Source organism: Stenella coeruleoalba (genome assembly GCF_951394435.1).
Source record: "Stenella coeruleoalba genome assembly, chromosome: 7".
Classification (NCBI taxonomy): Eukaryota; Metazoa; Chordata; class Mammalia; order Artiodactyla; family Delphinidae; genus Stenella; species Stenella coeruleoalba.
Window position 1 is genome coordinate 99347192 of NC_137153.1, and position 25783 is coordinate 99372974.

Sequence of the window (25783 nt, forward strand, 5' to 3'; positions counted from 1 at the left end):
GACTGTTACTTACCTTTTCTTTAAAAATAGGCTACGTTCATGTTTGGCTTTTCAACGTGAAATCTGGTGGGTGTAGCTGCCTTCAGTGGAATGGAAGTAAATTTGTTGGGTTTGAGGAGGTCAAGAAGCTATGATGAAAGGGTTTGCATAAAACATTCACATGATATGAGGATGATACCGGCCTACAGAGGTTTGAGGCGTGTCAGTGAGTGTAACTGACAAAGGTGATGGGAGGGAAAGGTTGGTGCAGTTCACTTGGTTCAAAGGAGAACATTAAAAACTATCTGCGAATGGAGATTTAACAGGGGACAAATGCGACTGGTAGCTGGGAGGATGCCTGGACTAACTTACTGATCTTTCTAATGATGGAAAGTTTGCTACCTGAAAATCAAATGATTTCTTATTGGGAGTATCTTACCTAGTTCTTTAGATTAACATATAACCAAAAATACAACGTTTGAATAATCAGTTGTATCACTTATTTTTCCCCTGGGTCTTCTGATACCGTACTTTCACAGCAATCCAGATTGGCAGAGAATTAAATTCCATTGGTTCCTCAGATATTACTTCTCTCCTGACCTCTCTGCATAGCCCTCCTGGGAGCAGCTTAATGTGTTTCATAGGTCACACAACAAAGTACAAGGTGGTCCCAGCCCAGAGGGAAATGAGGATCAGCCGCTCGTTTGTTGAGGTCAGAATCCCCTGGTGGCACCTCTAGGCTGCTCTTGAATGCTCTGTCTCAGTTGGTCTTATCTTTCAGTGAGTCATTCGAGCCGTGAGAATGAGGCTTGGTGCCTTTCTCTTACCCACACATTCTGTGTCCTGGCGTATTTCTTGACTCTCTTTCCTTTCCATGCCAACTATGGCTGCCCTAATTTAAGACCTTATCATCTCTTGTCTGAACTGTGGCAGCAGGCTTCTAACTAGCTGTCCATCCTAAACTAAGAGACCCTGAGTGTCTCCAGTTACAGTGCCCTGCTTGTGATTTGGAGGTAAGAAGGGATGCTGTGTTTGCCAACGTCATCCTGTCCCTTACTTAAGCTTCTGCAGGCAAAGTCCTCTAGTGACCTTCTCCAGCCTCAACTTTTAACCACCTCCTTCAGGACCACAACTCCAGGGGGCACCATTGTACTCTGTTGTATGTAAATGGGGCCTCTGGAGTGGAGTGATATTGTGGTCCTTCTCTTTGCCTCTTACTCCAGCAAATGCCAGAAATATGTAGACATCACCCTGTTGATTCCTGTTTCTTTGTCTTTGATTTTGCTGGTCCCTCTTTCTGGAACATCTTCTCTCTACTTTTCCCTACCTCTTTGGACACACAGACACACCAAGATATACACAAACATGTGCACACATGCACACTTCTGGTTAAATGTTATTCATCCTTAAAGACACAGCCCAAGCATCAACGTCTCCAGCAAGATTTTCCTATTTCTCTACTACGCCTCACCTTTGTAATCACACTTAAAACATTGTATTTCAATTTTGATTATATATATGCCTTTCCTCTATGAAACTGTGAGCGCTTTAAGGGGCAGACACCATGTCTCATGCATTGCTGTAGTCCCAGTTCCTACCACAGTGTCTTTCCCCTAACCCTTGTTAACACTGCTCTCTGCAGGTCAGATTTCCCATCCTAAGGCTGACCCATTCCCAGGGTGACTGACAGTGGGACTACCTCCTTCCTTCACTGGAAACCCTGCCCTACTTACAGGAATGGAATTCTGTCCTGTGGACCCCTGAATGATACTAAACATAATATGTGGCCCCACACATATTCCCAAAGTCTAGGTTTATTGAGTATTGATATCATAGGGGAATCATCGAAATCTAGACCAAGTTGTACTGCCTAGAGCATTATCTAGTTCCTTTACAAAACTTCTCCAGCATCAAAGGAAGAGAAGACAGATCTGCACCATGTCTCTGATTCCTTAGATGGCAACATAACATACACAAACAGTACTATACAGGCAGAGGGCAGTCAATGCATACTTAGAGAAAGATGCATTTTCTTTGGGAACCGTCAACTGTAAAGACCTGGATCTGACAAAAGATACATCCAAGAAAGTACAACTTCTTGAGGTCTTGCTTAAGAGGAATTTTCTCATTATTTTAATTCAACAAATATTTATTAAGAGCCTACCATGTGCTAGGCACTGTTCTAGGGGACATATGAGTGAACAAAATGGAAAAATAAATCCCTGTCCCCATAGGACTTACAGTCTAATGGGTACTTGATTGCATTTGCATAAGTAAATGTTCTCCTCACATTTTTCCTAGAACAAAAGAACATTCTACTTCAAAGATAAATCCAGGTTTCCAGCTCTCAGAAGAGAGAGATGGTTTCCATCTTTCTAATGAGCCTCATCAAAGCATATTCCAAAAAAACTTGAGGTCCATCTTAGGTAGTGCTACTTTTAATGTTGACGTTTAATGTCTGTATCAGGAGATGAAAGTATTTAATGACGATATACGTAAGCCTACCTTTAAAGATACCACCAAGTAACCAATTAGCTTCTCCAGCTTTATTCAGCAAAGGAGAGCTGATAAGATTATACTAAATTTAGTATTAATAGCCTTATAGCAATTGAACTTCATCTAGCTCTTCTCGCTCTCAGCTTAACCAGTGTGCAGTGTGTCTGGGTGACACTGGATTGGTTTCTCTCCCATGTGTGGTTAAGGGGCGGTTTTTCCTTGGCAAAGTCCCCTTGATGAGTCCATGGTGGCACTGGGTTATCTCTGAGAGGTCATTGTTCATCTTCCATCATAGGTCAGACTTGGCAGTGGTGAAATAAGTTTTCTTGCTACATCTGTACACGCATAATCATGGGCTGTTCTGAACACATACGTCATCTTGTGAGTGGATGAGAGGATTCTAAAAACAAAAAACAAACAGGGCTTTTCAGTTTTTTGAGCTAAAAGAAAACAATAAATGCGTTTCAACAAGGAAGATGATCCCAGGTCAATCATAGAAGTTTGTGTTGGCTGTTGGACTAGGTAACCCCCAGAACTCCTCCCATCATCAATAGACTGTGATTGCAAGAATCATCCGTGACTCAGAAGTCAATGCTATCGGTGTCTTGTCGGGGCAGACTCATAAATATAGAGAGAAATCAGTAGAAGACTATGAAAAAGAGAGATTACCTTTGCCCATGTTTAACCAAAGAAAAGAGCTCTTTGCGTGACATCCTTCCTGTCACGATCTGTGGGCTAATTTTACCCAGCATCAGTAGGATCACAAGAAGCTATTGGAAGTGCCATATTTTGAGAGAGAACTTATTAATGGTGGAAGAAGAGTGAGAAATGAAGGCTAACAGTGAGTCCACCATGTTAATTCCAGCTCTGTAAACCAAGTGGGGGGTGGGTCTGCAGATCAACGCAGCTCTGTAAACTGTTTAATTATACCTGCCCCACACACATGAGCAGCTCCAGATGAACAAATACCCAACTTCTGTGAGAGATAGCTTTCTTTCCTACATCTGTCTAATAGTAACATTATTGACATGAAAGTAAAAGGGTAGAATGATCCTTGTTATAAAATATAAAAAGTACGTAAGGCTCCACAGGACATAATACTTCTAGGAGTATAGTTGAAATCCAGTAATGCCAAGCAAATTAAAAGACTGATGTTTTTATGTTTTAATTATTAATCTAATGGTTTGCTTTGGGTTTGTGAATGTATTGGAATGGTACCTAGAACTTGACAAAGTGACTGTGCTTATTTTTATTTTCTTCCTCCCCAGATAGACTTAAAATGATAATAATATCTCCATTTATCCAACATTGACAAGGAAGGAAAGTGAACATGAGCACTGAGTATACTTTCCAAGTAACTAAACTTTCAGCCTAGGCGAGGTATAAAATTAACAACCTAATATACATGGAAAAATTTGAAAGTCCATTTAGTCTTTAACACAAATCGCTGAATATGATTATCCTGTGATGGTCTCAGGAGCTACTGTGGTGTGTAGGGTTGCTTGTCGTACACTGAAGGATTCCATACTGACATTTTTGTTATTTTGTTTTGTTGTCTTGTGCCCATTTTCATACTTTTCTTCCTCACTTTTAGCTAAACTGCCTGAAGTAACACTTTTTCCTGTTTCTCTCCAACGCCTTCTAATTGTGTGTTTTTATTTTTAGTAAACCAGAAAACCGTTTAACCAAATATGCTCAGAATTATATCTAAAGTAGTCATATTAAGAGTTTGTTTTGAATTAGGAAACACTGAGATCCCAGTGTAGGTTATGGACACCCTACTCTCTATCCCTCACACACTCCCCAATTCATAATTCTGCCTATAATCTCAGGCAGATTTCTAAAGCCCACCGTGATCCCCAGTTTAAAAATTCCTGTTCTAAAGTTTATTAATTATACCTATATAAAAATCCTGGTAGATACTCTCTCAGAGCTGGTCATTCTGTTTTTAGACCAGGAGGCTGAAGACTTTGGATCTGTTAAGTTATTGACTTCCAAGTCAGTTAATATGTATTTGGTGTGTTGACAGTACCTGGTGAGCTCAGCTTAAATGAATAAACTATTAGAGAATGTGTATCAATGGATCCACCTAGCCATAGCCTGCTACTTTGTAGCTATACTATATATATATTATATATATGCATATATATGTAAATTTTTAATGAATAAATAAATATATTATCTAGTGTAACATTCTCATTTAATCAATGAGAATAAACAAATTGATCATCTAAGTATCTATATCTGTATTGGTTTCACCTCTTCAAAGGAATATTGTAAAGATGCATAAAGATGGCTGTTAAAATATATGAGATTTCAGAGGAAAGTTACAATGTAATGATGATGATGATAACTTACTATAGCTACTGTTTACTGAGAATCTACTAAGTACCAGGCACTGTGCTAGGCAATGTATACATATTGTATCTAACTTTCAGACTAACCTTTAAAGATAAGTATTATTGTCCTCATTTTATAGGTGAAGAAACCTGAGACTAAAGTTAAGTAATAGGTTCAAAATCACAAAGCTAGTGAATGACCAAGCTGGAATTTTAATCAGTCTGTTTGACTCTAAAGCCTGTTATTTTTTTCCTAAAATTAAACATAGCAAATGATGTATTTGTAACTCTTAACAAAGTCTAAGCCAGCCCTATAAAATATATTAAATCTTGTTTCTCTAGTGCATTTTAAAATTGTAATAGTCAATCTACTAACTTCAAAGAACTTAGATGCACCTACAATTCAATTTAACCTTTATCTTAAAGTTAAGAGATGCCCATTGAAAGGTTTTAGGCAAGGGGATTATATGATTAGATTTGTGTTCTTGGAAGATTGCTCTGGCTGTTCAGTTGAATGGGTTGGAACAAGATGGGACTGGAGGCCAGGAGGCCAGGAGGCCAGGAGGGAGGCTTTTTTATCTACAGCATGAGGATAGGGAGAAGTGAATGGCTCTGTGGCTATTCAGGAGGTAGCCTGGATCAATCTTGCTGACTGACGGGGTACAGCAAGTCAGGACGGTTAGGAATCAAAGACAATGCCCAGGTTTCTGTGAGGACACTTCCCTCTCTGTTGTTAGGATAGGTAGGCAGGGTATTAGGAGGAGATTTACAGGTGAAAATGATGAGTGAATTTCGGACATATTAGGTTTGAGGTGTTTGTGAAGATGTTACAGTGGCCTTCGGATATTCAGTTTTGAAATTTGAGAGTGATGTGGACTAGAGATTTAGTTTTGGAAGTGAGCACCATGTCAGTGGGTAAATAAAGCCACAGCAGGAGATGAAATTGCACAGGGACGGTATGCACAGTGAGAAGTGCAGCGAGTTGAGGACAGACCCAGCAGAACACGGACATTTAAGAGACAGGTAGCAGATAAGGGGTAGCTAGAGTCGAGGCAGTGTGGTGTCATAGAACAAGTGCTTCAAAACAGGAGTGACCCTAGTATTGACCCAAAAGAAATGAAAACATATGTTCACACAAAGACCTGTACACAAATGTATATAGCAGTTCTGTTAGTATTTGACACAAAGTGGAAACAATGTAAATATCCATCAACTGGTGAATGGATAAATAAATTGTGGCGCCTCTGTACAGTGGAATACAATTCAGCAATGAAAAGGAACTGCCTATACACACAACAACATGGAGGAGACTCAAAAGTGTTTGCAAAGTGAGAGAAGCCAAACACAAAAGGCTACATACAGTTTGATTCCATTTATATGATATTCTGGAAAAAAGCAACACCATGGGGACAAAAATCAAGTCAGTGGTTGCCAGGGGCTGGAGATGAGAGGAGGGGATTTCTATCAGGAGACTCAAAGGAACTGCTTAGGGTGATGGTAATGTTCTGTATTGTGACTGTATTGTAACTACTAGGTAGTTACACGACTGTATAATGTATCTGAACTCACAGACCTGTACACCTGCAAAGGATGAATTCTACTGTTTGTAACTTCTGCCTCAGTAAACCTAACTTAAAGTAAAAAATACAAAAAGGAGTGGTCAGAATGTCAAATGCTGGCATAAGTCACACAGGAAGAGGACTGAGAGATGCCCATTGCATTCAGCATTGGTGACTCTATGGTGAGCAGGGTCAGTGGTACCCGGGAGGCAGAAGCTAGAATGCTAAGGATCAAGGAATATGGCAAATATTGCTGGTTGTCCCCCCAGTATCCATTTCCCCTTCTTTCATGGGAATGGAGCCCCTGACTTTTGGCTGTGCTATGCTTTTGACTATTCACATGGTCATGTGAATTAATTCTGGCCAAAGAGATGTAAGTGAAAGTGTCCTGAGGCAGCTTCTGGGAGCCTTCCTTAAAAGGCAGCTGGTACGCTTCCTTTGCCTCTTCTGCTTTGCTTCTTCCACCTTTGTGCTGGTTGGGATGCAGACACGGTGGCTGGAGCCTAAGCAGCTAACTTGGATCATGAAATGACTTTAGGAAGGGACACCACAAATAAAAGAGCAACATTTTGGAGGAGTCTGGGTCTCTTAGCTCTTTGAGAGCTGCTAAACTGGTCCAGGACTCTGAACTTACAAGAGGTAGAAAGACAAACCTGTTTCCTGGTTAAGCCTCTTGATTACTCACAGCTGAACTTAATTATATATGCTGCAAGGAGTAAATAGGAGGTAAGGGTGTAGAGATGGTGAGTATGGGCAATCCTTTAAAGAGGCTTGACTATGAAGGGGAAGAGTAAAGATAGGATGGTAGCTGCAGAGGGACATGGGCTGAGGGAGGGTTTTCTGATCTCCAAATTCACACTGGATTCTCTGAATGGAAACCTGGAGAAGATCTATAATCTCTTTCCACAAAATATCTCTGTGAATCTTCACTGGGTTTGACTTTGTGGCTCACTTTCCAGAGAGAAAGGAAGGGAGTGAATCTACCCAGAACGCTTTGCGCTGGTTTCCTTTCAGTCCCTTGAGTGTGTAGAGCTCTTCCCCATCTAGAGCCACCAGACAAGCTGATGGCTGGTTGGAATGCCCTTTCCCCTGTGGCTTGCATGTCTTAGCAATTCCCCCTCTCATGCCAGTCCCTTCAGGGGGGCTTTCCTGAATACCTTTCCTTAGCTGGTCCTCTTCCCTTTGATTCTCCATATTTTTTTAACTGCCATAATGAAATACAATTATTATATTTACCCAGAATGTACAATTTAATACCTTATAGTAAATTCAAGGGTTGTGTAATCATCACAAGTTAATTTAAAAACATTCATCACAGCATTTTACTACTTAATTTTTACAGCAATATCGTCAGCCTGTGATGATGTTTATTTTTTTTCTTTCTCTGTGCTTTGTCCTTCTGCATTAGGCTGTGAGCTCCACCAAGACAGGGACCGTGATGCCTATGCTTAGGGTTGCATCCTCAGCACCTAGCAGATACCTCCTCACAGAGGGGCCGGGCAGTAAGATACAGTGAAAGCCTGAAGCTTGTCCCATCTACTCTTCACTGCAGCAGGTGCAGGGCCCCTGGATGGGGAGCCAGGTTCCCACTCGGGAAACCGTTAGGAGTAGAGGATTCTCAGAGCGGGTGTAGGGAGGGAATATATGCCCCGGGGAGGCTTATAACCGTGGGGTGGGGCAGTGGTAATTTGGGAAACCATATTCAGTATGTCTTGTTTTCAAAGAACCAATTGGGGAAAGTAACGCTCGGCAGTATCTTTCTGGCAGGCGGGAATACGCAGAACGTGGAGTGATAAGAAGGGCGTGGGGTAGCCAAAGTGATGGAACACCGCATTAACGCGCCGCAGCGCAGCTGGAGTTTACCTTGGGAAACTCAGATGGATGCCCACTTAGCTGGCTCAGCTGCGTTTCCGAAACTGTGCCCAGCCTGTTGGGGGCAGTACTTGCTATTTGCAGAGGCCAGATGCTTCTTCCTCTTGGAACTTCCGAGCTGCAACCTTGCCAATGACTCAATCGTTTTCCTGCGCCCTGTGGGCTGTGCCACCCGCCGCAGCCGCGCACCTCCCTCTCCCACCAGTCCCCGGCGTCTCAGGGCCGCGCCGCCCGTCCCAGGGGAGCCGCCAGCGCACCTGGCGCCTCGGGCGCCGGGGCCCTGCGCGCTGGTGGCCACATCGCCCGGCGCGCAGCTGCCAGCGCGCTCCCTCCCCAAACACTTAAGTGGAGTGGCTTGTCTAGTGCCCAGCGAACAACATTATCCAATTGCTTCCCGTTTTATTCGCAGGCTGGGAGCTGAGAGAGCCTGAGCTTTCACTTTCAACCCTCAAGGGGAGGAGGGGGTTCGGGCGGGGAGGGGAGACGCTCCCGGCTCCACCTCGCGCGCGGCGCGACCAGAGCACCCGGCTCCGGCAGAAGCGAGCAGCGCCGTAGAGCCCCGCAGCAGCGCGCCCGGCCGCCCGGAGCCCCGCGATGGAGTGAGTATCCCGCGCAGCGCGCTCGGTTCGCTGCCTTCCCCTCCGTATGTTGCTATGGCGACCGAGGCAGCAGGCTGACCCCGGCTCCGGTCCCGGTCCCGGATGAGTGTTTAATTTCAGTCCGGTGTGTACGCCTGGCGTTTCCATAGCAGCAGCCGCGGTGGCAGGAGCCAAGGGGTAGGAGCCCCGGGATGCGTGGTTTTGGCCGCTGCCCCTTGGCCAGCAGGGCCTCGGGAGGGGACGATGTTGCTAAGGAGAGAGGCACGTTCTAGGCTTCCCCGTCCCTGCCTCAAGCTTCCGCTACTCAGGGAGTTGACCGCAATAGCCATTACTTCCGATTCCTAACCATGTCAGCGCTATTGGACTGCAGTTAAAAAAAAAAGGAGTGTGTGGGGGGGTGTCACTGCGGATCAGAAGCAAATGTGGCTGGGTGTGAAGCGTGTAATGGAAGGATGATGAGTTAGTGGGTAATATGAGCCAGAGCTGCAATGCCCTGGCTACTAGAAACCATGAGGACCTCCAAATAATTGATTTGTTCCTGGGGTAATTGAGAAAAGAGACAGAACCCTAGGACTGGCAGCCGGGGGTTGAATTACAACGTTTGGTACGGTGGGCACCGCATGGGAGGGGTGGAGGAGAGGGCATGAAGGCAAGAGGGGCGTTAACCAGAAAAGACACAATAAAGGGCTCCCTTGCACGTTCGGACTAGTGTTCCTCTCTCCTCTGCCTTTGCATCCCTGCGTTGCTTTTTGGTCACTCTCCCAGGTTGCTGCCGCAGCAAAGCCACTCTGACAGGCGACAGGCTCCAAGAAGGGGTCATTTTGGGAGCCAGCTATTAGATACCTGCTCACTTGGTCAGCTTCTCCTCCTCCTTTCTCTTCCCACGGATACTCCCTGACACTGACGCTGTATGAAATCATATTTCAGCCTGGAGATAATGCCCTGTTTTCAGGTATCAGGACTTTCATACCAACCCCATAAACCCTAGATGCAGCTTTTATTCCCCCCCCATATCTGATTGTGTAGATGCAATTTAATCCTCCCCAACAAGACTACTAAAACAGAAGTGAGAGATGGTGTGGCATTTTAGCATTGAGAAGTTGTAGCTTTCAACCTCTGCCTTGGCTGGTCCTAGTGCTATTGATATCCTACACCAGTAATTTGATGTCTCTGAGCCTCAGTTTCCCTGTTTATACAATGGAGATAAAGATGTTCCTTACTCATTTTTTTTTAATGTTTTAAAATTTTATTTATTTGTTTTTATTTTTGGCTGTGTTGGGTCTTCGTTTCTGTGCGTGGGCTTTCTCTAGTTGTGGCGAGCGGGGGCCACTCTTCATCGCCATGCGCGTGCCTCTCACTGTTGCGGCCTCTCTTGTTGCGGAGCACAAGCTCCAGATGCATAGGCTCAGTAGTTGCGGCTCACGGGCCTAGTTGCTCAGCGGCATGTGGGATCTTCCCAGACCAGGGCTCGACCCCGTGTCCCCTGCATTGGCAGGCAGATTCTCAACCACTGTGCCACCAGGGAAGCCCCCTTACTCATTTTTAAATGTTGAGAGGATCAGATAATCTATCTCTTCTAAAGAGATTTGTAAATTGTAAGGTATGTACAAATTTAAGGAGCTAATGATTAAGGTTCCGGAGTCAGTTTGCTGGGTTTGAGTCCTTCTACACTTTGCTGCATAACGTCAGTCTGTCTGGGCCTCATTTCTGGAAACAGAAATAGTAATAATAACAGCTCTTTCATGTGATTTTTGTGAAGATTAAACCAGTTGATACATGCAAGGTTTTTGGGACAACCTAGCACAAACTAAACTCAATAACTAGCATCAGTAGTCTATAAATAGTGTCTATTATCTATTATTATTACTATGGTCTCCAGCATTTCCCATTGACATTTTATGGGGTCTCAGGTTGGCAGCAAGTTATCTTTTTTTCAGACAATTGATGCAGAAACTCAATGCCCCAAGGGCACAGGACTAGCACAATTCTTAAGATACCATTGTAGGGGCAGAGACTCAACCAGAAGACACAGCAGGCTTGAGGAATACATAGCAGAAGCTGGCCAACTTGCCTCTGGTCCACTCCATTCCCATTCCTCATTGCCATTTTGATGTGGAAACTGTCTGTTATAAGAGATTGAATGTAGGTCTAGTTATCCCACTGTGTAAGGTTAAAGGGTACCCTGGTTGTTTGCTGGGGCAGTAATTTCCATCTTTACGGTCTCACATTAATATTAATACTCTAATGTATAACCTATCTGCCAGACTTAGAGTGTGAGAGTTCAATAATTGTGTAACAGTGTATAGTATTTGTACGTTTACTTCCTCAGACCTTTCCTCTCCATCCCCTGCTAAGCCTTTATTTCAGGTGTGCCCGTCTCCCACCTGGAACTCCTTGTGAACAAAGGCCTTTCCCATCACACCCTTCTGCTCCCTCCACAGGATCCCAGTTGGTTCCTCAGCCAGCCTCCTTCTCCCCTAACGGACCTGGCCCTGGCTTTCCCATTCCCGTGTGACATTCCAAAGCCTTCCTCACCTTCCATTTAACCTCCTGAGTTTCCAACTGTCTATCTATTCTCTGTCCCACTCCCTTTGCTTCATTAATATAGTTAGCCTTTTAACTCTTTATATCCCCTTTCAGAATAGCACCTTTTCCTGTCCTACCTTGAAATTTCCCATATGCCACATCCTGTTCTTCCCCTCAATCTAAACCCTCCCCAAATCTCATCCTAGATAGGACACTCCTTAAATGTGCGTGGGTTAGGGACTCAATTCTCCTTACTTACTCTGTCCAATTTATGTTTATGAAAAAATTAAAAAGGGGAATAAAATTCACTTCCTTCTTTTATTTTTTCATGTAACCAACAAGTGTTTGTGGAGGTTAGCACTGGTCAAGAAAACAGTCATGAGTCTCATCACCTGGAGTTTGTAGTCTAATGAAGGGATAGATGTTAAACCAGTAAACACAAGTGAATCTATAAATACATAGTGCAATAAATGCCATGGAAGGAAAAAACACAGAGAAAATGACAGAAAAGGGATATAGGTTAGATTAAGGGGTCAGCAAAGCCCCGCTGAGGAACTGAGTTCTAATGTGACATCTAAAGGATGAGTAGGAGTTGGCTAGGTAAGAAGTAGAGGGAAGAAGCACTCTGGGCTGAGACTGCAGCATGTGCTAAAGCCCTGAGGCAGGAGAGTTGGAAGAACTGGAGGAAGGGAGGTGTGGCTGGAGTTTTGGCAGTGAGGGGATGGTGGTTCAGAGATGGCTAAGTGCATGGAGCCACCAAAGAGCTTTCTGCACCTTTCCTTCTGCAGGTATTTAAAATGAATGTGTCATAGCCAAGCGTGAGATTATCAATTTAAAAAGCCAGACTGTGTGTGCCAATATCTGATCATTTTGAATAAGCCAACATCACTAATTTAAAATGACACTGAGTTAAAATAAAAACACAGTCATTTATTCCTGAGAATGTTTGGTTTTAATAAAACAAGAGCATCTTACTTAAAATGAGAAAGAAAATCTAGATCACAAGCCAAGAGGGTCCTAGGTGATTGTAGTTGGCTACCCTCCTTGTTGGGTTGAGTGAGAGCGTATGTTTGTGAGCATGAACTGTAGTACATGCAGTTACTAACTTGATACCACACCTAAAGGCTTTGCCAGACGCTTCTCTAGAACAGGCTGGGAGCCAAAAAGCAAAGAGAACATAGCATGGGAACTCTTTAAATTGTAGAGTGTGTCCAATTTAGACTTGATTGACTCCTTAATTCTGACAGCTGAGGAAATGAGAGAGCATCACTTAGCCTTCCATTTACCATTTGTTGCAGTTATATTGTGAGTTCTACATTTTCAAAGTTTTTAACATTTGCAGTTTTGAACTGTAAACATAATTCTCACAGTTCATTCAATCGAGTGCCCTTTATGTACTAGGCACTGTTCTAAGCACTGAGATTACAGCAGTGAACAAATCTGAAACAAGTCCTGTCCTCACAGAGCTTCTATTTAATAGTGGAGAACATATTTTATATATATATGTTAATGTCAGGAAGTGATAAATGTTAAGAATAAAAGTAAAACCCAGTAGGACACTGGAGGGTGATGAGAGAGGGTTACTTTTTTAAAAAAATGAAGTATAGTTGATTTATACTGTTGTGTTAATTGCTGCTGTACAGCAAAGTGACTCAGTTATACATATATATATATATATATATTCTTTTCAATATTCTTTTCCATTATGTTTTATCACAGGACACTGAATATAGTTCCCTGTGCTATACAGCAGGACCTTGTTGTTTATCCATTCTATATATAATAGTTTGCATTTGCTAACCCCCAACTCCCAATCCATCCCTTCCCACCCCCAAGGGAGGGATACTTTTGATAGAGTAGTCAGGAAACACGTTTCTGAGTTGGTGAGTTTGAGAGTTTGGATAGAGACTTGAACAAACTGAGAGGGTGACCCATTGCAGAAGAAGAGCAGTTGCAAAGGTCCTGAGGCAGGAATATGCTTTGTGGGCTTAGTTTTCATCTTGGATCTAAAGGGAGTCCAGGTCACCACCAGCCCTTTCACCAATGGCCCCCTCTTTCCTGAGCATTTTGTGTTGATTTAGTGTTCAGTTTGAAGGTTTTGTTTTCAAGTGGAGCCCAAGGATGTTATATTCTGAATACCTTTCTGTTGCTTTTATGAACAAACAAATTGAATGTGTATAAAATTATAGACTTATGTCCCCCACCACCCCCCCTACAATTCTATAAGACATTGTTCCATCGTGTTCCAGCCTTGACTGTTGCTCTGGTCTGAAGCTAGCCTGATTAATTCCTCTGGCAATTTTTTTTGCCTTGATGCTGATAGAATATTTTTAAACATCAAAGTTTAGCAACTTTTTTGTGATATTTCTCACTGTAAGTCATTGTGTCAGTTTTTCCTGGAAAATGGTATGTTCCTTTGAACTGAAGATTCATATTTTCCTTTATTTTTTATAAAGGTATTTTCTTCCTGGCCTTCAATTAAGAATTTTATTTTTTTTTTTTGTTATCTGCTACAGGTACATCTATTACTCACTCCCCCACCATAACTATTTTGAATTGTTTTCATTTTTTCCTGACTTTTCCATGAGCTCTTGTTACATTTTAAAATCTGTCCCCTAGGTAGCTGTTTCTTGGCCGTATTTGTTTAGTCCTTGCTCATTCTATTGTAGCTTTCACTTCTGTAATGGTTTTGTTGTTATTTATTTTTGTTGAAAACAAATCTTCAATTTATTTTCTAACTCTGCCAGTTCATTTTGCACTGATTTTTTAAAGGGTTTATATTTTCCTTAATTTCTTTGAACGTGTGGAGAAGAGTTTATCTGAAAATTTCATTGATTTCTTGTGTCATTTTTCTGAAATATATTTATCTGCCTTTTGCTTGTAAATCTCTCCTCTCCTTTTTAAAAATAATAGTTAAGTATATAGAATCCGTGCATGTTGACAACTTTGCATTTATTACTCATTTCCAAATGGAGGTAATTCTAGCCAAAACTGCTATTTGCTCAAGAGTAAGTGTCAAGGATAAGGGCAGTGTTTGGGGAGGACAGTGACTTCTGATTAGATATTTTGTCTCATAAAAATTTCTTACAACTCTACAATGTCTTCTGCTCTAAAAATACCTCGTGATGAGTGAGCAGATCACTCGGACAGGTCAGACATCCCAGCTCACTTTGTGTGTGTGTGTGTGTGTGTATGTGTGTGTGTGTATGTGGTTTGGGGTGGGGAGACAGACAGCTACTTGGTGCCACTACGTGGTTGACTCTGTTTAGCATCCCAAACAAAGGGGAGGGGGCAATTCATCTGCAAAGGTAATTGTTATTCTCTTCTCTTTCCTACATCTCTTGCCTCCAGACTAGTTATCTATGTTTAGTGTTTAAGTTTTCAAGCTTTCATAGATAATGAAGATAGAAGACTCCGTGTCACTTCCTGCACCACTCTGGTGAGGAACCAGCCCCTCCACACAGATGTTCCCCATGTCCCCCATGTCACTTGCCCATGCCACGCCCCACCATTGCAACCCTGGGCCTCTCTGAACTTTCTCCTTACTTATAGAGAAATTTGAAAACCTACTGAGATGTGTAGAGGTATAGATCACCTTTTAGGGTTGTCCATTGATTTAATAAAACTTATACTCTTTTTGGCAGATAATTCTTATAGTCTGTGATTTGAGAATCTTAGCTCTTTGCTAGTTTCATAGTAGATCAATATTTCTTTCCAATTTTTCATTCTTTTAGTTCATTTCAGCAGGTTTCAGGGAGATAGAGAGAAAACTTGCCTTTACCGTATCTTTGAGTGAATGAATCAATGAATCTTGTGCTCCTATGAAAATAATGTTAGGAACTGCCAGATGTCATTGTTATTGGAAAATGCGTTGTTATACATATCTTTTTTCAATCAATTCTTAGGAATGTGTATGGCAAAATAAGTTCATGAATAAGATTATTTGCAGTGGAAGAGTTTTGGAAAGGGTATGCATAGTGGACAGTCTCTGTCTCACCCATCAAATCCGCTCTCTCCCCTTCCCCCACTGCTCTCTCTGTGCCCAAGGAGGCTGGCCCCTGTGTCTGCATCAACTAGGCTCTCTTGCCCTTTGGCTTCCTGTTGGGTTAGATCAAGGGGAGGCGCCAGCAGGAGACCCAAGGGTGGAAAGAAAGTGAGGTCAGAACATTTATTGTATCACCTCCTTTCTTGCAGGGGAGTGGGTTGGCAGTGGCTGCGTTCCTTCTGTGAAGGCCACAGCCCCTGCCTGCAGCCTTGACCCACAGCTATAGCTCTAGTTCTCTCCCGGTGATGAGAATCACTGCCCCCCTACCCCGCCCCCTGCCTTTGCTCCTTCAGGACAAGGTGTGTCAGTGGCTGGCCTCCCCACTTTGTTAGCCTCTGGTGCTTCACCATCCCCTTTGGTTTTTCTTCACTCTGACCATGTCTTTGTAAAGCAGTCCCTTTACTAAGCTCTCCTCAGTTATCCAGTTTGAGTGTGCCGTCTATTTTCAGCTGGGATCCTAACTCACAAAGGATAGATGTGTTTGAAGTCTAACAAAAACACACTTCACATTACTGGTACGGAAACTGACAACTTTTCTTTGTCTACATATTCAGGTTATTGGAGCTCAAGGCTCCAAAATATGAAACAGACGTTGACAATTGTTATGAACTTGCAAAGGAGAAGCTTCAATTCCACAAGGAACCAAAGTGTTGGTTTGCTTCACGTTGAAAGTGTTGTTTTTCTTACGACTTACAATAAACATTCCCCACATTTGACTGCTCAGAGGAAGAACAATCTCAGTTATGGGGAGGCTTAATTAGAATTTTGTTGTTTTGAAAGAAATGAAATTTTATTTCTTCTCATTAGAGGAAGGAACTTTACTAGTCAAAGAACTTCATAGTATTTGACCTACTGTTTAAACATAAGTGATAATTTAACTAATCAATAGCGTATAAGTGAATGCTTCCTAAATTCTGCCAAATCAATAAAATCTGTCCCATCTTGCTTGTTCTTCTTCTTCACAGATAGCACAAGAGCGTAAAATATAGGCTAATCAAAATATATATTTTACAAATTCTGAATGAATGGGCTCTAAATTAAAGATGTTATACTCCATCTATTTTTATAAGTATTTCATACTTAGAAAGTAAGTTGTTTAGACTGCTTATCTTGCTTTCAGTACCACCATTTCTCTGTCAATTATGTTCATTTATTCATTCGTTCAACTCATAATTATAAGGTACCTACTCTGTGCCTGGGTATTATTCTTGGTCCCTGTGATACAAATATGAATATGTCATAGTTCCTGTGTTCACGGAGGCCACAGTCTATGAGGAAAAAGTAATTATGAGAAAGTGTGCTAAGTGTTATGCTAGGGGAAGGTTCGATGAGATACTGTCTGAAGCACATAGCAAGGGGACAAGAGTCTAAATGAATCTAAGGAATTCAGAGATCCTACATGGGGCCAAAATCCAAGCCTGATTCTTAGCCCCTGAAATTAATTTAGCATAAAAACACTTTGTTTTTTAATGTCTGGGCTAGTCATCTTACACCTGCTTAAGTCACTTCCTAAAAAAATTAGCCAAGCCAATTCCAGTATTAAAACTAGATTGAATAATTGATAGTCTTCAGATATTTTTGTTTGCACTGCTGAGCCTATGGCTGAGGTGCCCTTCAAGACCCTTCATGCTACAGGATCGTGGTAAACGTCTGCCCCCTTGAGGAATCAGAAACTCTGCTTTTCAGCCCTTGAGGAATCAGAAACTCTGTTTTCAGATGACCCTGGGAGGACGGTTCACTAAGGTAGCAAAGCAAAACAAAACAAGGAACAAAAAGCAAACAAATCGAAACAAACAAACAAACAGGCAAAACACATGAAGACTTGCCAAGCACTGCCAAACCTTTTTGGATACTTGACTTGTTTTAGCCACCTTTGTTGAAATCATGTCCAAAGCCTCCAACTTTTGAAAAGCATTAAGATCTGCTGAAGTGTGGCTATGAGTCATACAGGGAAGTACTAAAGAAGTTGGTCTAGAAAGAATTTGAAAGTTCTCTATCCTTCCAGTGCTTTCCTTGTCTTCCAAGACAGAGGTATCCAGTTATTTAAAGTTGATGACACCAACAATAAAGCCTTATTTCCTCAGAGACTCACACTGTCCCCTGGGAATAGCATTAAAAGGCAAATCCTGATTCTGTGGATCTGGGGTGGGATTGGAGAGTCTACATTCCCAACAAGCTTCCTAGGAGATGATAATGATGCCGCTGGTCTGGAGACCACACTTTGAGTAGCAGTGTTCACAACACACAAACACAGCACAGGGCTGTGTATAATGCAGGAAGTGAGGGTCTCGTCCTTTTACACTTCCTCCCCCCAGACAACCCTCCTGGTAGGGGATTGCTCCCATGAACAAGAGCTCAGCAATCTGTGAAACAGGCCAATCCACAGAGCAAAAACCAGGCTCTTCATTTTAGTTGGCATAACTTGGCAGTTCCATGTAGATAAAGTCTTTATTTTTTGGACAGTCAGGGCAGGATAGGGGGTTGTGATAAAAGTGTCTAGGAGGTAAATAAACGTAATCTTTTTTTTAAAATACGAATTTGAAAAGTTTTGGGGTCATAAATAATTTAAAATCTAAAAGTATTTTTCTTTGGCCATTTCCTTAGTATTTAAAAAATAACTAGTGAATCTAATTACCTTAAGTATCTGCAAATCAATAACATCTTGGTGTAAATGTCAAGTTATGATTCTATAAATATGATAGTCATGTTAATATGAATATGAAATGTTCAAACCAAGAAGCTTGTGGTATTATGTTTTCTGAACAAGATCAACAAACTTAGGGATCCTTACTTTTGAAAGCCAGGGAAGAGTGATATATTTCATAAAGAATAATTTAACCATGTTAGTTAAGTTGGGTTTTCATTTATGTGAGGTGAGAATTATCCCCAAAACTCTTTCCTTGTTATGGGAGCTAAATATTCTAAGGACAGTACATATTTGAGAATTAAACTATGCAGAATAAAGTTTAGTTATGGATTCTTGATTGCTCAATAAAATGATGACTCTCCAAACCTAATTACATTTGCACGAATTAAAGCACAGTTCTTAATGGCTCTCTATTTGTCTTCCCCCAGCCTGTGTCAGCTGCACAATGTGCCTTCCTGTTAGTTTCACTCTAGGTCTTGAAATTAGAAGTGTTTGTTATATTATGTTGATGTGCATGTGGCTTCAGTGCAAAAGTAGGAGTGTTATGCTCTGGAAAAGCAAAGATTAGGAGTGTGTGTGTGTGTGTGTGTGTGTGTGTGTGTGTGTGTGTGTAACTCTCTTTTTAAGGCCTCCTTCTAAAATGTGTATTTGTGTCTTATTTTGATACTTTCCCTTTTCCCCCATCCATCTTTACCTTGGGAATGATAAGGATTCCTAAGACCAAAACCCTCAGGCTGATGGAAAAGCTTTGGCCCTTGTCACCCACTGCCCAAATTTGCCTGCATCAGGAGGTTGGTCATCCTTGGGGGTATAGGCTGGCATCTTGCACTCCATAGCCACAGAGGCAGGGGCCGGATGCCCGTGCACATCCTGGGCTCTGGCAGGGGTGGGGAGGTTAAAGGAGAAAGTGTGGGAGAGGGATTGGGGAGGGACTCAGACAATCTGTGATGTAGAAACATGTAGGGCGAAATCTACAGGGGTCCTTGGTGCCTGTTGGTTTCTTCAGTAAGGAAGGCTGCTTGGGCCATCTGCAGAGCAGGTCACTGGGAACTGCGGTCACTCCCACTGCCTGGTAGCCCCTGCTTTTCTTCCTTGTTCCTGTCTCTGTACATCTCAGCTTGGGCTGAAAACCAAATGGGTCCTTCACGTAGTGCCCTGAAAGGGTGGGGAAATTGGTAGTTCATTGTGATATCTCTTTCCCAGTGAGAGGGACTCTGTCTAGCTGGGAAGTTCCCTTGGTGCCGAGCGGTGCAAGCCTGGGGAAGAGACAATGCAGACAAGATGAAGCTGCTCTTTCTTCCCTTTTGTTTGGCTATTTTTGTTCCACTTTGTTACTGAAGTTTCTTAAGTAGACTCCTGACCTCTCCCAGAGCTATTTGTGTTCATAGATAGCTAATTGTTGATCTTTGTTGGGAGACAGAGGCTCAGGTCTCCCATGCTTCTATCTTGGTGACGTCACCCTGGAACCAAATGGAGCTCTATTCTGTTTCCAAAGCACACACCTACCTCTCATCATGTCTAAGGCTGTATCCCTAGGCCCTGACATTATAGGTGGTACTAAGATGCAGGTACCATCAATAGCTATTGATGCAGGTATACATCAATAGCTAGGGGCCTGTGTTGATACTCTCAAAGCTCAGGTTGTCACTGCTTTTGATTCATAGAATAAAAGATCTGTAGGGTGGATAAGCATAAAGCAGAGATCAGAGGTAATATCATTACCTAATGTCTACCTATACTGTAGTGGAAGCTTAGGTTTGCAATTGATGAAGGAAACTCACCTACACTTAGTTGATAAGCTTATGAATATGTCTACATTTGGAGTCCTTTCCACCATTAAATATTAGTTATTAGCGTTTCATAGATGCCCTTTATCAAAATCAGGATGTTATTTTCTTTCTCTAGAGTGCTGACAGTGTTTTTGTTGTTACTGTTGTTTTTTAATGAACAGCTATTACATTTGTCAAATACTTTTTTCTACATCTAATGAGACAATCATATGGATTCCTTTTGCTAGTATTTTGTTAAGGTTTTTGCACCTATATTCATGAAGGATATTGCTTGTAATTTTCTTTTCTTTTTTTTTACAATGGAATTCTTTTTTTTTTTTTTTTTTTTTTTTTTTTTTTTTTTTTTTTTGCGGTACGCAGGCCTCTCTCTGCTGTGGCCTCTCCCGTTGCGGAGCACAGGCTCCGGACGCGCAGGCTCAGCAGCCATGGCTCACGGGCCCAGCCGCTCCGCGGCATGTGGGATCTTCTCGGACCGGGGCACGAACCTGTGTGCCCTGGATCGGCAAGCGGACTCTCAACCACTGCGCCACCAGGGAAGCCCCATGGAATTCTTATTTTTTAAAAAAATATTTATTTATTTGGCTGCGCCAGTCTTAGTTGTGGCATGAGGGATCTTTAGTTGCGGCATGCAGGATCTAGTTCCCTGACCAAGGATCAAACCCAGGCCCCCTACATTAATCCCTAATTTTCTTTTCTTGTAATGCCCTTGTCAGGTTTTGGTGTCAGTGTTATGTTAACATCATAAAACTAGCAGGGCAGGGTGTCTTCCTCCTCTATTTTCTGGAAGAATTTATGACGTACTAGTACTATTTCTTCCTTAAATATTTGGTAGAATTCACTGGTGGAAGTTTTTGGGGTGAATTTTTCTTGATTGGAAGCCTTTAAATTACAAATTCCATTTCTTTTTATTTTTTAATGAAGTTTTATTCTTTTTTTAAAATATTTATTTGATTTTTGACTGCGTTTGGTTTTCGTTGTTGCACACGGGCTTTCTCTAGTTGTGACGAGCGAGGTGTACTCTTTGTCGCAGTGCATGGGCTTCTCCTTGCGGTGGCTTCTTTTGTTGCGGAGCACGGGCTCTAGGTGCATGGGCTTCAGTAGTTGTGGCATGCAGGCTCAGTAGTTGTGGCTCGCGGGCTATAGAGCGCAGGCTCAGTAGTTATGGTGCATGGGCTTAGTTGCCCTGTGGCATGTGGGATCTTCCCAGACCAGGACTTGAACCCATGTACCCTACATTGGCAGGCAGATTCTTAACCACTGCGCCACCAGGGAAGTCCCACAAATTCCATTTCTTTGATAAATAAAGGACTATTCATATTTTAAATTTCTTTTTGTGTTATTTTCAGCAAGTTGCATTTTCCAAGGAATTTATCCATATCATCTAAGTCATTAAATCTATAGACGTAAAGTCTTTCATAATATTCTCTTATGAACTTTTTTGTACAATATATCCTTGTAGCTTATTTATTTTATGTATAATAGTTTGTACCTCTTAATTCCCTGCTGCTGTCATGCCCCTCCCTCTTCCCTCTCCCCACTTGTTTGTGCTCTATATCAGTGTCTGTTTCTTTTTTGTTATAGTCGCTAATTTATTTTATTTTTTAGATTCCACTTATAAGTCATATAATATAGTATTTGTCTTTCTCTGCCTGAGTTATTTCACTTAACATAATACCCTCCCAAGTACATCCATGTTGTTGCATATGGCAAAATTTCATTTTTTTTTACGGCTCTCATTATCTTTTTTGTTTGTTTGTTCTGTATTTTTAAAATTTTTTTTCATTATCTTTTTAACGTGCCTAGGAATTTGTAGTGGTGTTGCTGATATCATTTGTGTTTTCTCTCTTTTTTCTTGATTAGGAAAAAAAAAGAAAAAACTATCAATTTTGATAATTTTTTCAAAGTATCATCTTTTGGTTTATTGTGTTGTATATTGTTTGCTTTCCATTTCATTGATTTCCATTCCTTTTTAATTTCTTTTACGCTATGTGCTTTGAGTTTATTTTGTTCTTTTTCCAACATATTAAAATGAAAACTCCTTTTCTAATATAAATATTTTAAGTTAAAAATTTCCTCATAAACAGCTGCTTGCCACAAATTTGGACTTGCTGTATTTTCACTATCATTTAGTTTGAAATATTTTCTAATTACTCTGTGATTCCCTTTTTAGCTCATGGGATACCATCTAGTGTCATTTTCCTTCAGCCTGAAGAAATTCCTCTAGCAGGTTTTAATGTAATGTGTTTACACTGGTTACAAATTCTCCTGTGTTTTTATTTTAACTTCATTCTTTTTTTGTGGTATGCGGTCCTCTCACTGTTGTGGCCTCTCCCGTTGTGGAGCACAGGCTCCAGACGCGCAGGCTCAGCGGCCATGGCTCACGGGCTTAGCCGCACCACGGCATGTGGGATCCTCCCAGGCCAGGGCACGAACTCGTGTCCCCCTGCATCAGCAGGCAGACTCTCAACCACTGCGCCACCAGGGAAGCCCCTTAACTTCATTTTTAAAGAACATTTTTGCCGGATATAGAATTCTAGGTTGACAGGGTTTTTTTTTTTCTTTTCTTCAGTACTTTAAAGATTTCCTTGTGTTGTCTCTTACTTGCAATATTTCTGTCAAGTCAGTCATCATTTTTATCTTTGTTACCCTATATGTAATGTCATTTTTACTGTGGTTGCTTTTAGGATTTTCTTTGGTTTTCAGTAGTTTGGTGATAGCGTGCCTAGATGTAATTTTCTTGTGATAGTTCCTATTTGGAGTTCTGGAGAGTTCTCAGTATGTAGTTTTTCAAATACTTTTCCAAATCCATTCTCTATTCTTTTGTTTTGGAACAACAGTTATTCACGTAGTAGAGTGCTTGATGCTATCCCATAAGTCATTGAGACTCTGCTTATGTTTTTGCCCTTTTTAAATTTAAATAAATTTTTTATTTAAAAATAGGTTTAGATTTATATAAAAGTTTTAAAGATAGTTTAGAATTCATATATTTCCTCACCTAGTTTCTTACGTTGTTAACATCTTACATTACTAGTGTACATTTGTCACAACTAAAGGACAAACATTGGGATATTATTATTATTTATACTCCACACTTGATAAAGATTTCACTAGTTTTCACCTAATATCCCCTTTCTGTTCCAAGATCCCACCTAGGATACCACATTACGGTTAGTCATAATGTCTCCTTACCCTCCTCCATTCTGTAACAGTTTCTCAGACTTCCTATGTTTTTTTAATCAACATGACAGTTTCAAGGGGTATTAGTCGTGTATTTTATAGAATTTATCTCAATTTAGTTTTGTCTCATGTTTTTCTCATGGTTAGAGTGGGATTATGGCTTTTTGGAGGAAGACTACAGAGGTGAAGTGCCAGTCTCATCACATGATCTCAGGGGTATGAACAGTCAACATGACTCATCAGTGATGATGTTAACCTTGGTCACCTGGCCGAGGTAGTGTTTGTCAAGTTTCTTCTTTGTAAATTTACTTTTCTACCTTTTCCAAGGTGTAGGGAGTTAAGCTCCACCTCCTTGAGGGAGGGGTATCTGGATAATTTATTTGGAATTCTTCTGTAGGGAGGCTTATCCTTTCCCCACCATTTATTTATTTATTCAGTCATTTATACATACCAGCATGGATATTTATTTCATACTTTAGGTTATTATCCAATGCTATGTTATTATTTTGTTCAAATTTTTCTGTTTTTGTTATTGGGATCTTTCTTAGGTTGACTATGATATGCCTAAATATAGTTTTCTTGATATTTCTTCTGAAGGGTTTGGGACTCCCAGCATATATACTTTTCGTACCCCATTCTTTATCTTCTTCTTCTAGGACCCCAATTATCCATATTTTAGAGTGCTTGGTATTGTCCCATGAGTCATTGAGGCAATGATCATGGTTTTCTAAATCTTTTTCTTTGTATCTTTCTTCCATTTTGATAATTTCTCTTGATCCACCTTCACATTCATTGTCTTTTCCCTGCATTGTCCAATTTGCTGTTAATCACATCCAGTGAATTTTAAAATTTCAGATATCTTCTTTTTCAGTTCCAGGATTTGTTTTTGGTTCTTTGTTAATTTCCATATCTCTGTGAATTTTCTTATCTTTTCACCTGTTATACCCACTTTTTCCTGTAGCTCCTTTGACAGATTTACCATAGTTATTCTAAAGTCCCTATCTTCTAATTCCAGTATCTGGGTCTTCTGTGGGCCTGTTTCAGTTGACTGTTTTTTTCTTCATGACTCCAGTTCACATTGTCTTCACTTTCATGGTGCTTACAGAAGTTATTGAAATGATGATAGAGGACACCCACATTACATGGTATCTGCCTAGCACCTCCTAAGGCAATCTGCTGTACAAAATTTCTTACTGAAGTATCCAGAAGATACTAAAAAGATAAAAAATTTCAACACCCCAAATTGAGACAAATGACCCTCTGGAAAGGGTCATATTGTCACCCGCTGAAAGGAATTTCCACCAATTATGAAGCCAATGGAAATGGGAAGAGGACAGCATTCAGTGTCCTACCTATGCTTTGCCTCTGGAAAGGGAGTAGCCTCACATCCCCAAAACAAGGTCGAGAGAGTTTTTCCCCCTCCCTCACTCTCTGCCTGATTGACTGTACAGTCCGAAGATCAGGCAGCTTTACCTCTATTCATTTCAAGGCATATATTCAATGACTTCTGTGTCAGGAAAATGGGGAAGGAAACAGAGAGGAATTAGTGTTCGTCCACTGTAATCTTGGAGTGTAGCTAATGAGAAACGTACTGCAAGACACGGAAGAGATAATTGGGTGAATATTGGTATCCTCATTAAGATAGGGAAGCAGGAGGCAAGAGCAGATTTAGACAACAGATGATGAGTTCAGTTTTATACTTGCTGAGTTTGAGGCTCCTGTGTTTTATTAAGATCATTAAGATGTGAGGTACTTTTAGATTTAATTATAATTATTAAGAGTTTTCAAATAGATCCAAGGGAATAACTGGTAGAAATTTGGCCAAGTGATTGGAGTTTAAGCCAGAAGTGATATGGGCTTGGAAAACAGGGTAGTTGAAGTCAAGGATATGGATGAAAGAAAAGGACCCTGGATAAATCCCCAAGGGCACCAACATTTTAAGTTCAGGCTAAGGAAAAGGAACACGCAAGGAAAGATGGAAAGATGTCGCGGAAAGAGTGGTATCTCAGAATCTAAGGAAGTAAAGTGCTTCAAGAAAGAGAAAACAGTTCACAGTGTCAAATGTTTCAGATTAGGTAAGTCATAAGTATGTAAACTGAATGTATGTATTAAGTAAGGTTGAGTAAGATGAATGTCGAAACTCGATTGCTGGAATTGAGTACTAGTTATCCACTGGTTATCTTCGGCAAAGAAATTTTGGAGGAATGATGGGGGTAGAAGTGAGATTTCCATGGGCTGAGTGAATGAGAGGGAAAAAGTTAGGGTCACAAAAGTCTTTCCAGAAATTTGACTTTGAAAGTAAAGCTAATGGACAGTAGCTAGAAGGTTATGTAGGATCAAAGGAGGATTCTTTTGTTCATGAGCAAGACTTGAATACATTTATATTCTTAAGGGAAGGAAGCAAGTGAGATCAATATGGGAGAGAGAATGATGAGCTAGTTCCTAGAGGTGGACCTACAGAGGAACAGGCAAATTTATTGGCAAACCACTTACTCTGTGGTTCACAGGACCCAAATCAGAGATTTTTTTTGGATCCCTTAGTTCTTAAGTGAAATTGTGCTGCTGCAGAGATCATAGAGGACTTTAACATAAGGTCTGACTTGGCCATAAAATTCTTTCCAGACTAAGGATGATGTTGGCTTTGTCCTTCATTTTAAGAAAGAGGTCTCTTCTACCTCAGGCCCCCAAACTATAGCAGCCACTCATTAACATTAATAACATTAACAGAACAAACTTGTAAAAACAGGTTCATTC

The 25783-nt window shown here is 41.2% G+C and overlaps 1 protein-coding gene across 13 annotated transcripts in view; it reads left to right on the plus strand.

Annotated features, from left to right (window-relative positions):
• Positions 1-25783, plus strand: part of PALM2AKAP2 (PALM2 and AKAP2 fusion) — a 619204-nt gene that overhangs the window by 101514 nt on the left and 491907 nt on the right. For 2 of the 13 annotated variants that reach the window (XM_079926228.1, XM_079926229.1), the window contains exon 3: positions 8655-8844. The exons of the other annotated variants lie outside the window; for them this stretch is intronic. In XM_079926228.1, coding sequence (XP_079782354.1) covers positions 8840-8844 — 5 coding nt within the window. In that variant the 5' untranslated portion in view covers positions 8655-8839. The remainder of the gene's footprint in view (positions 1-8654; positions 8845-25783) is intronic. 13 annotated transcript variants of the gene reach the window in all.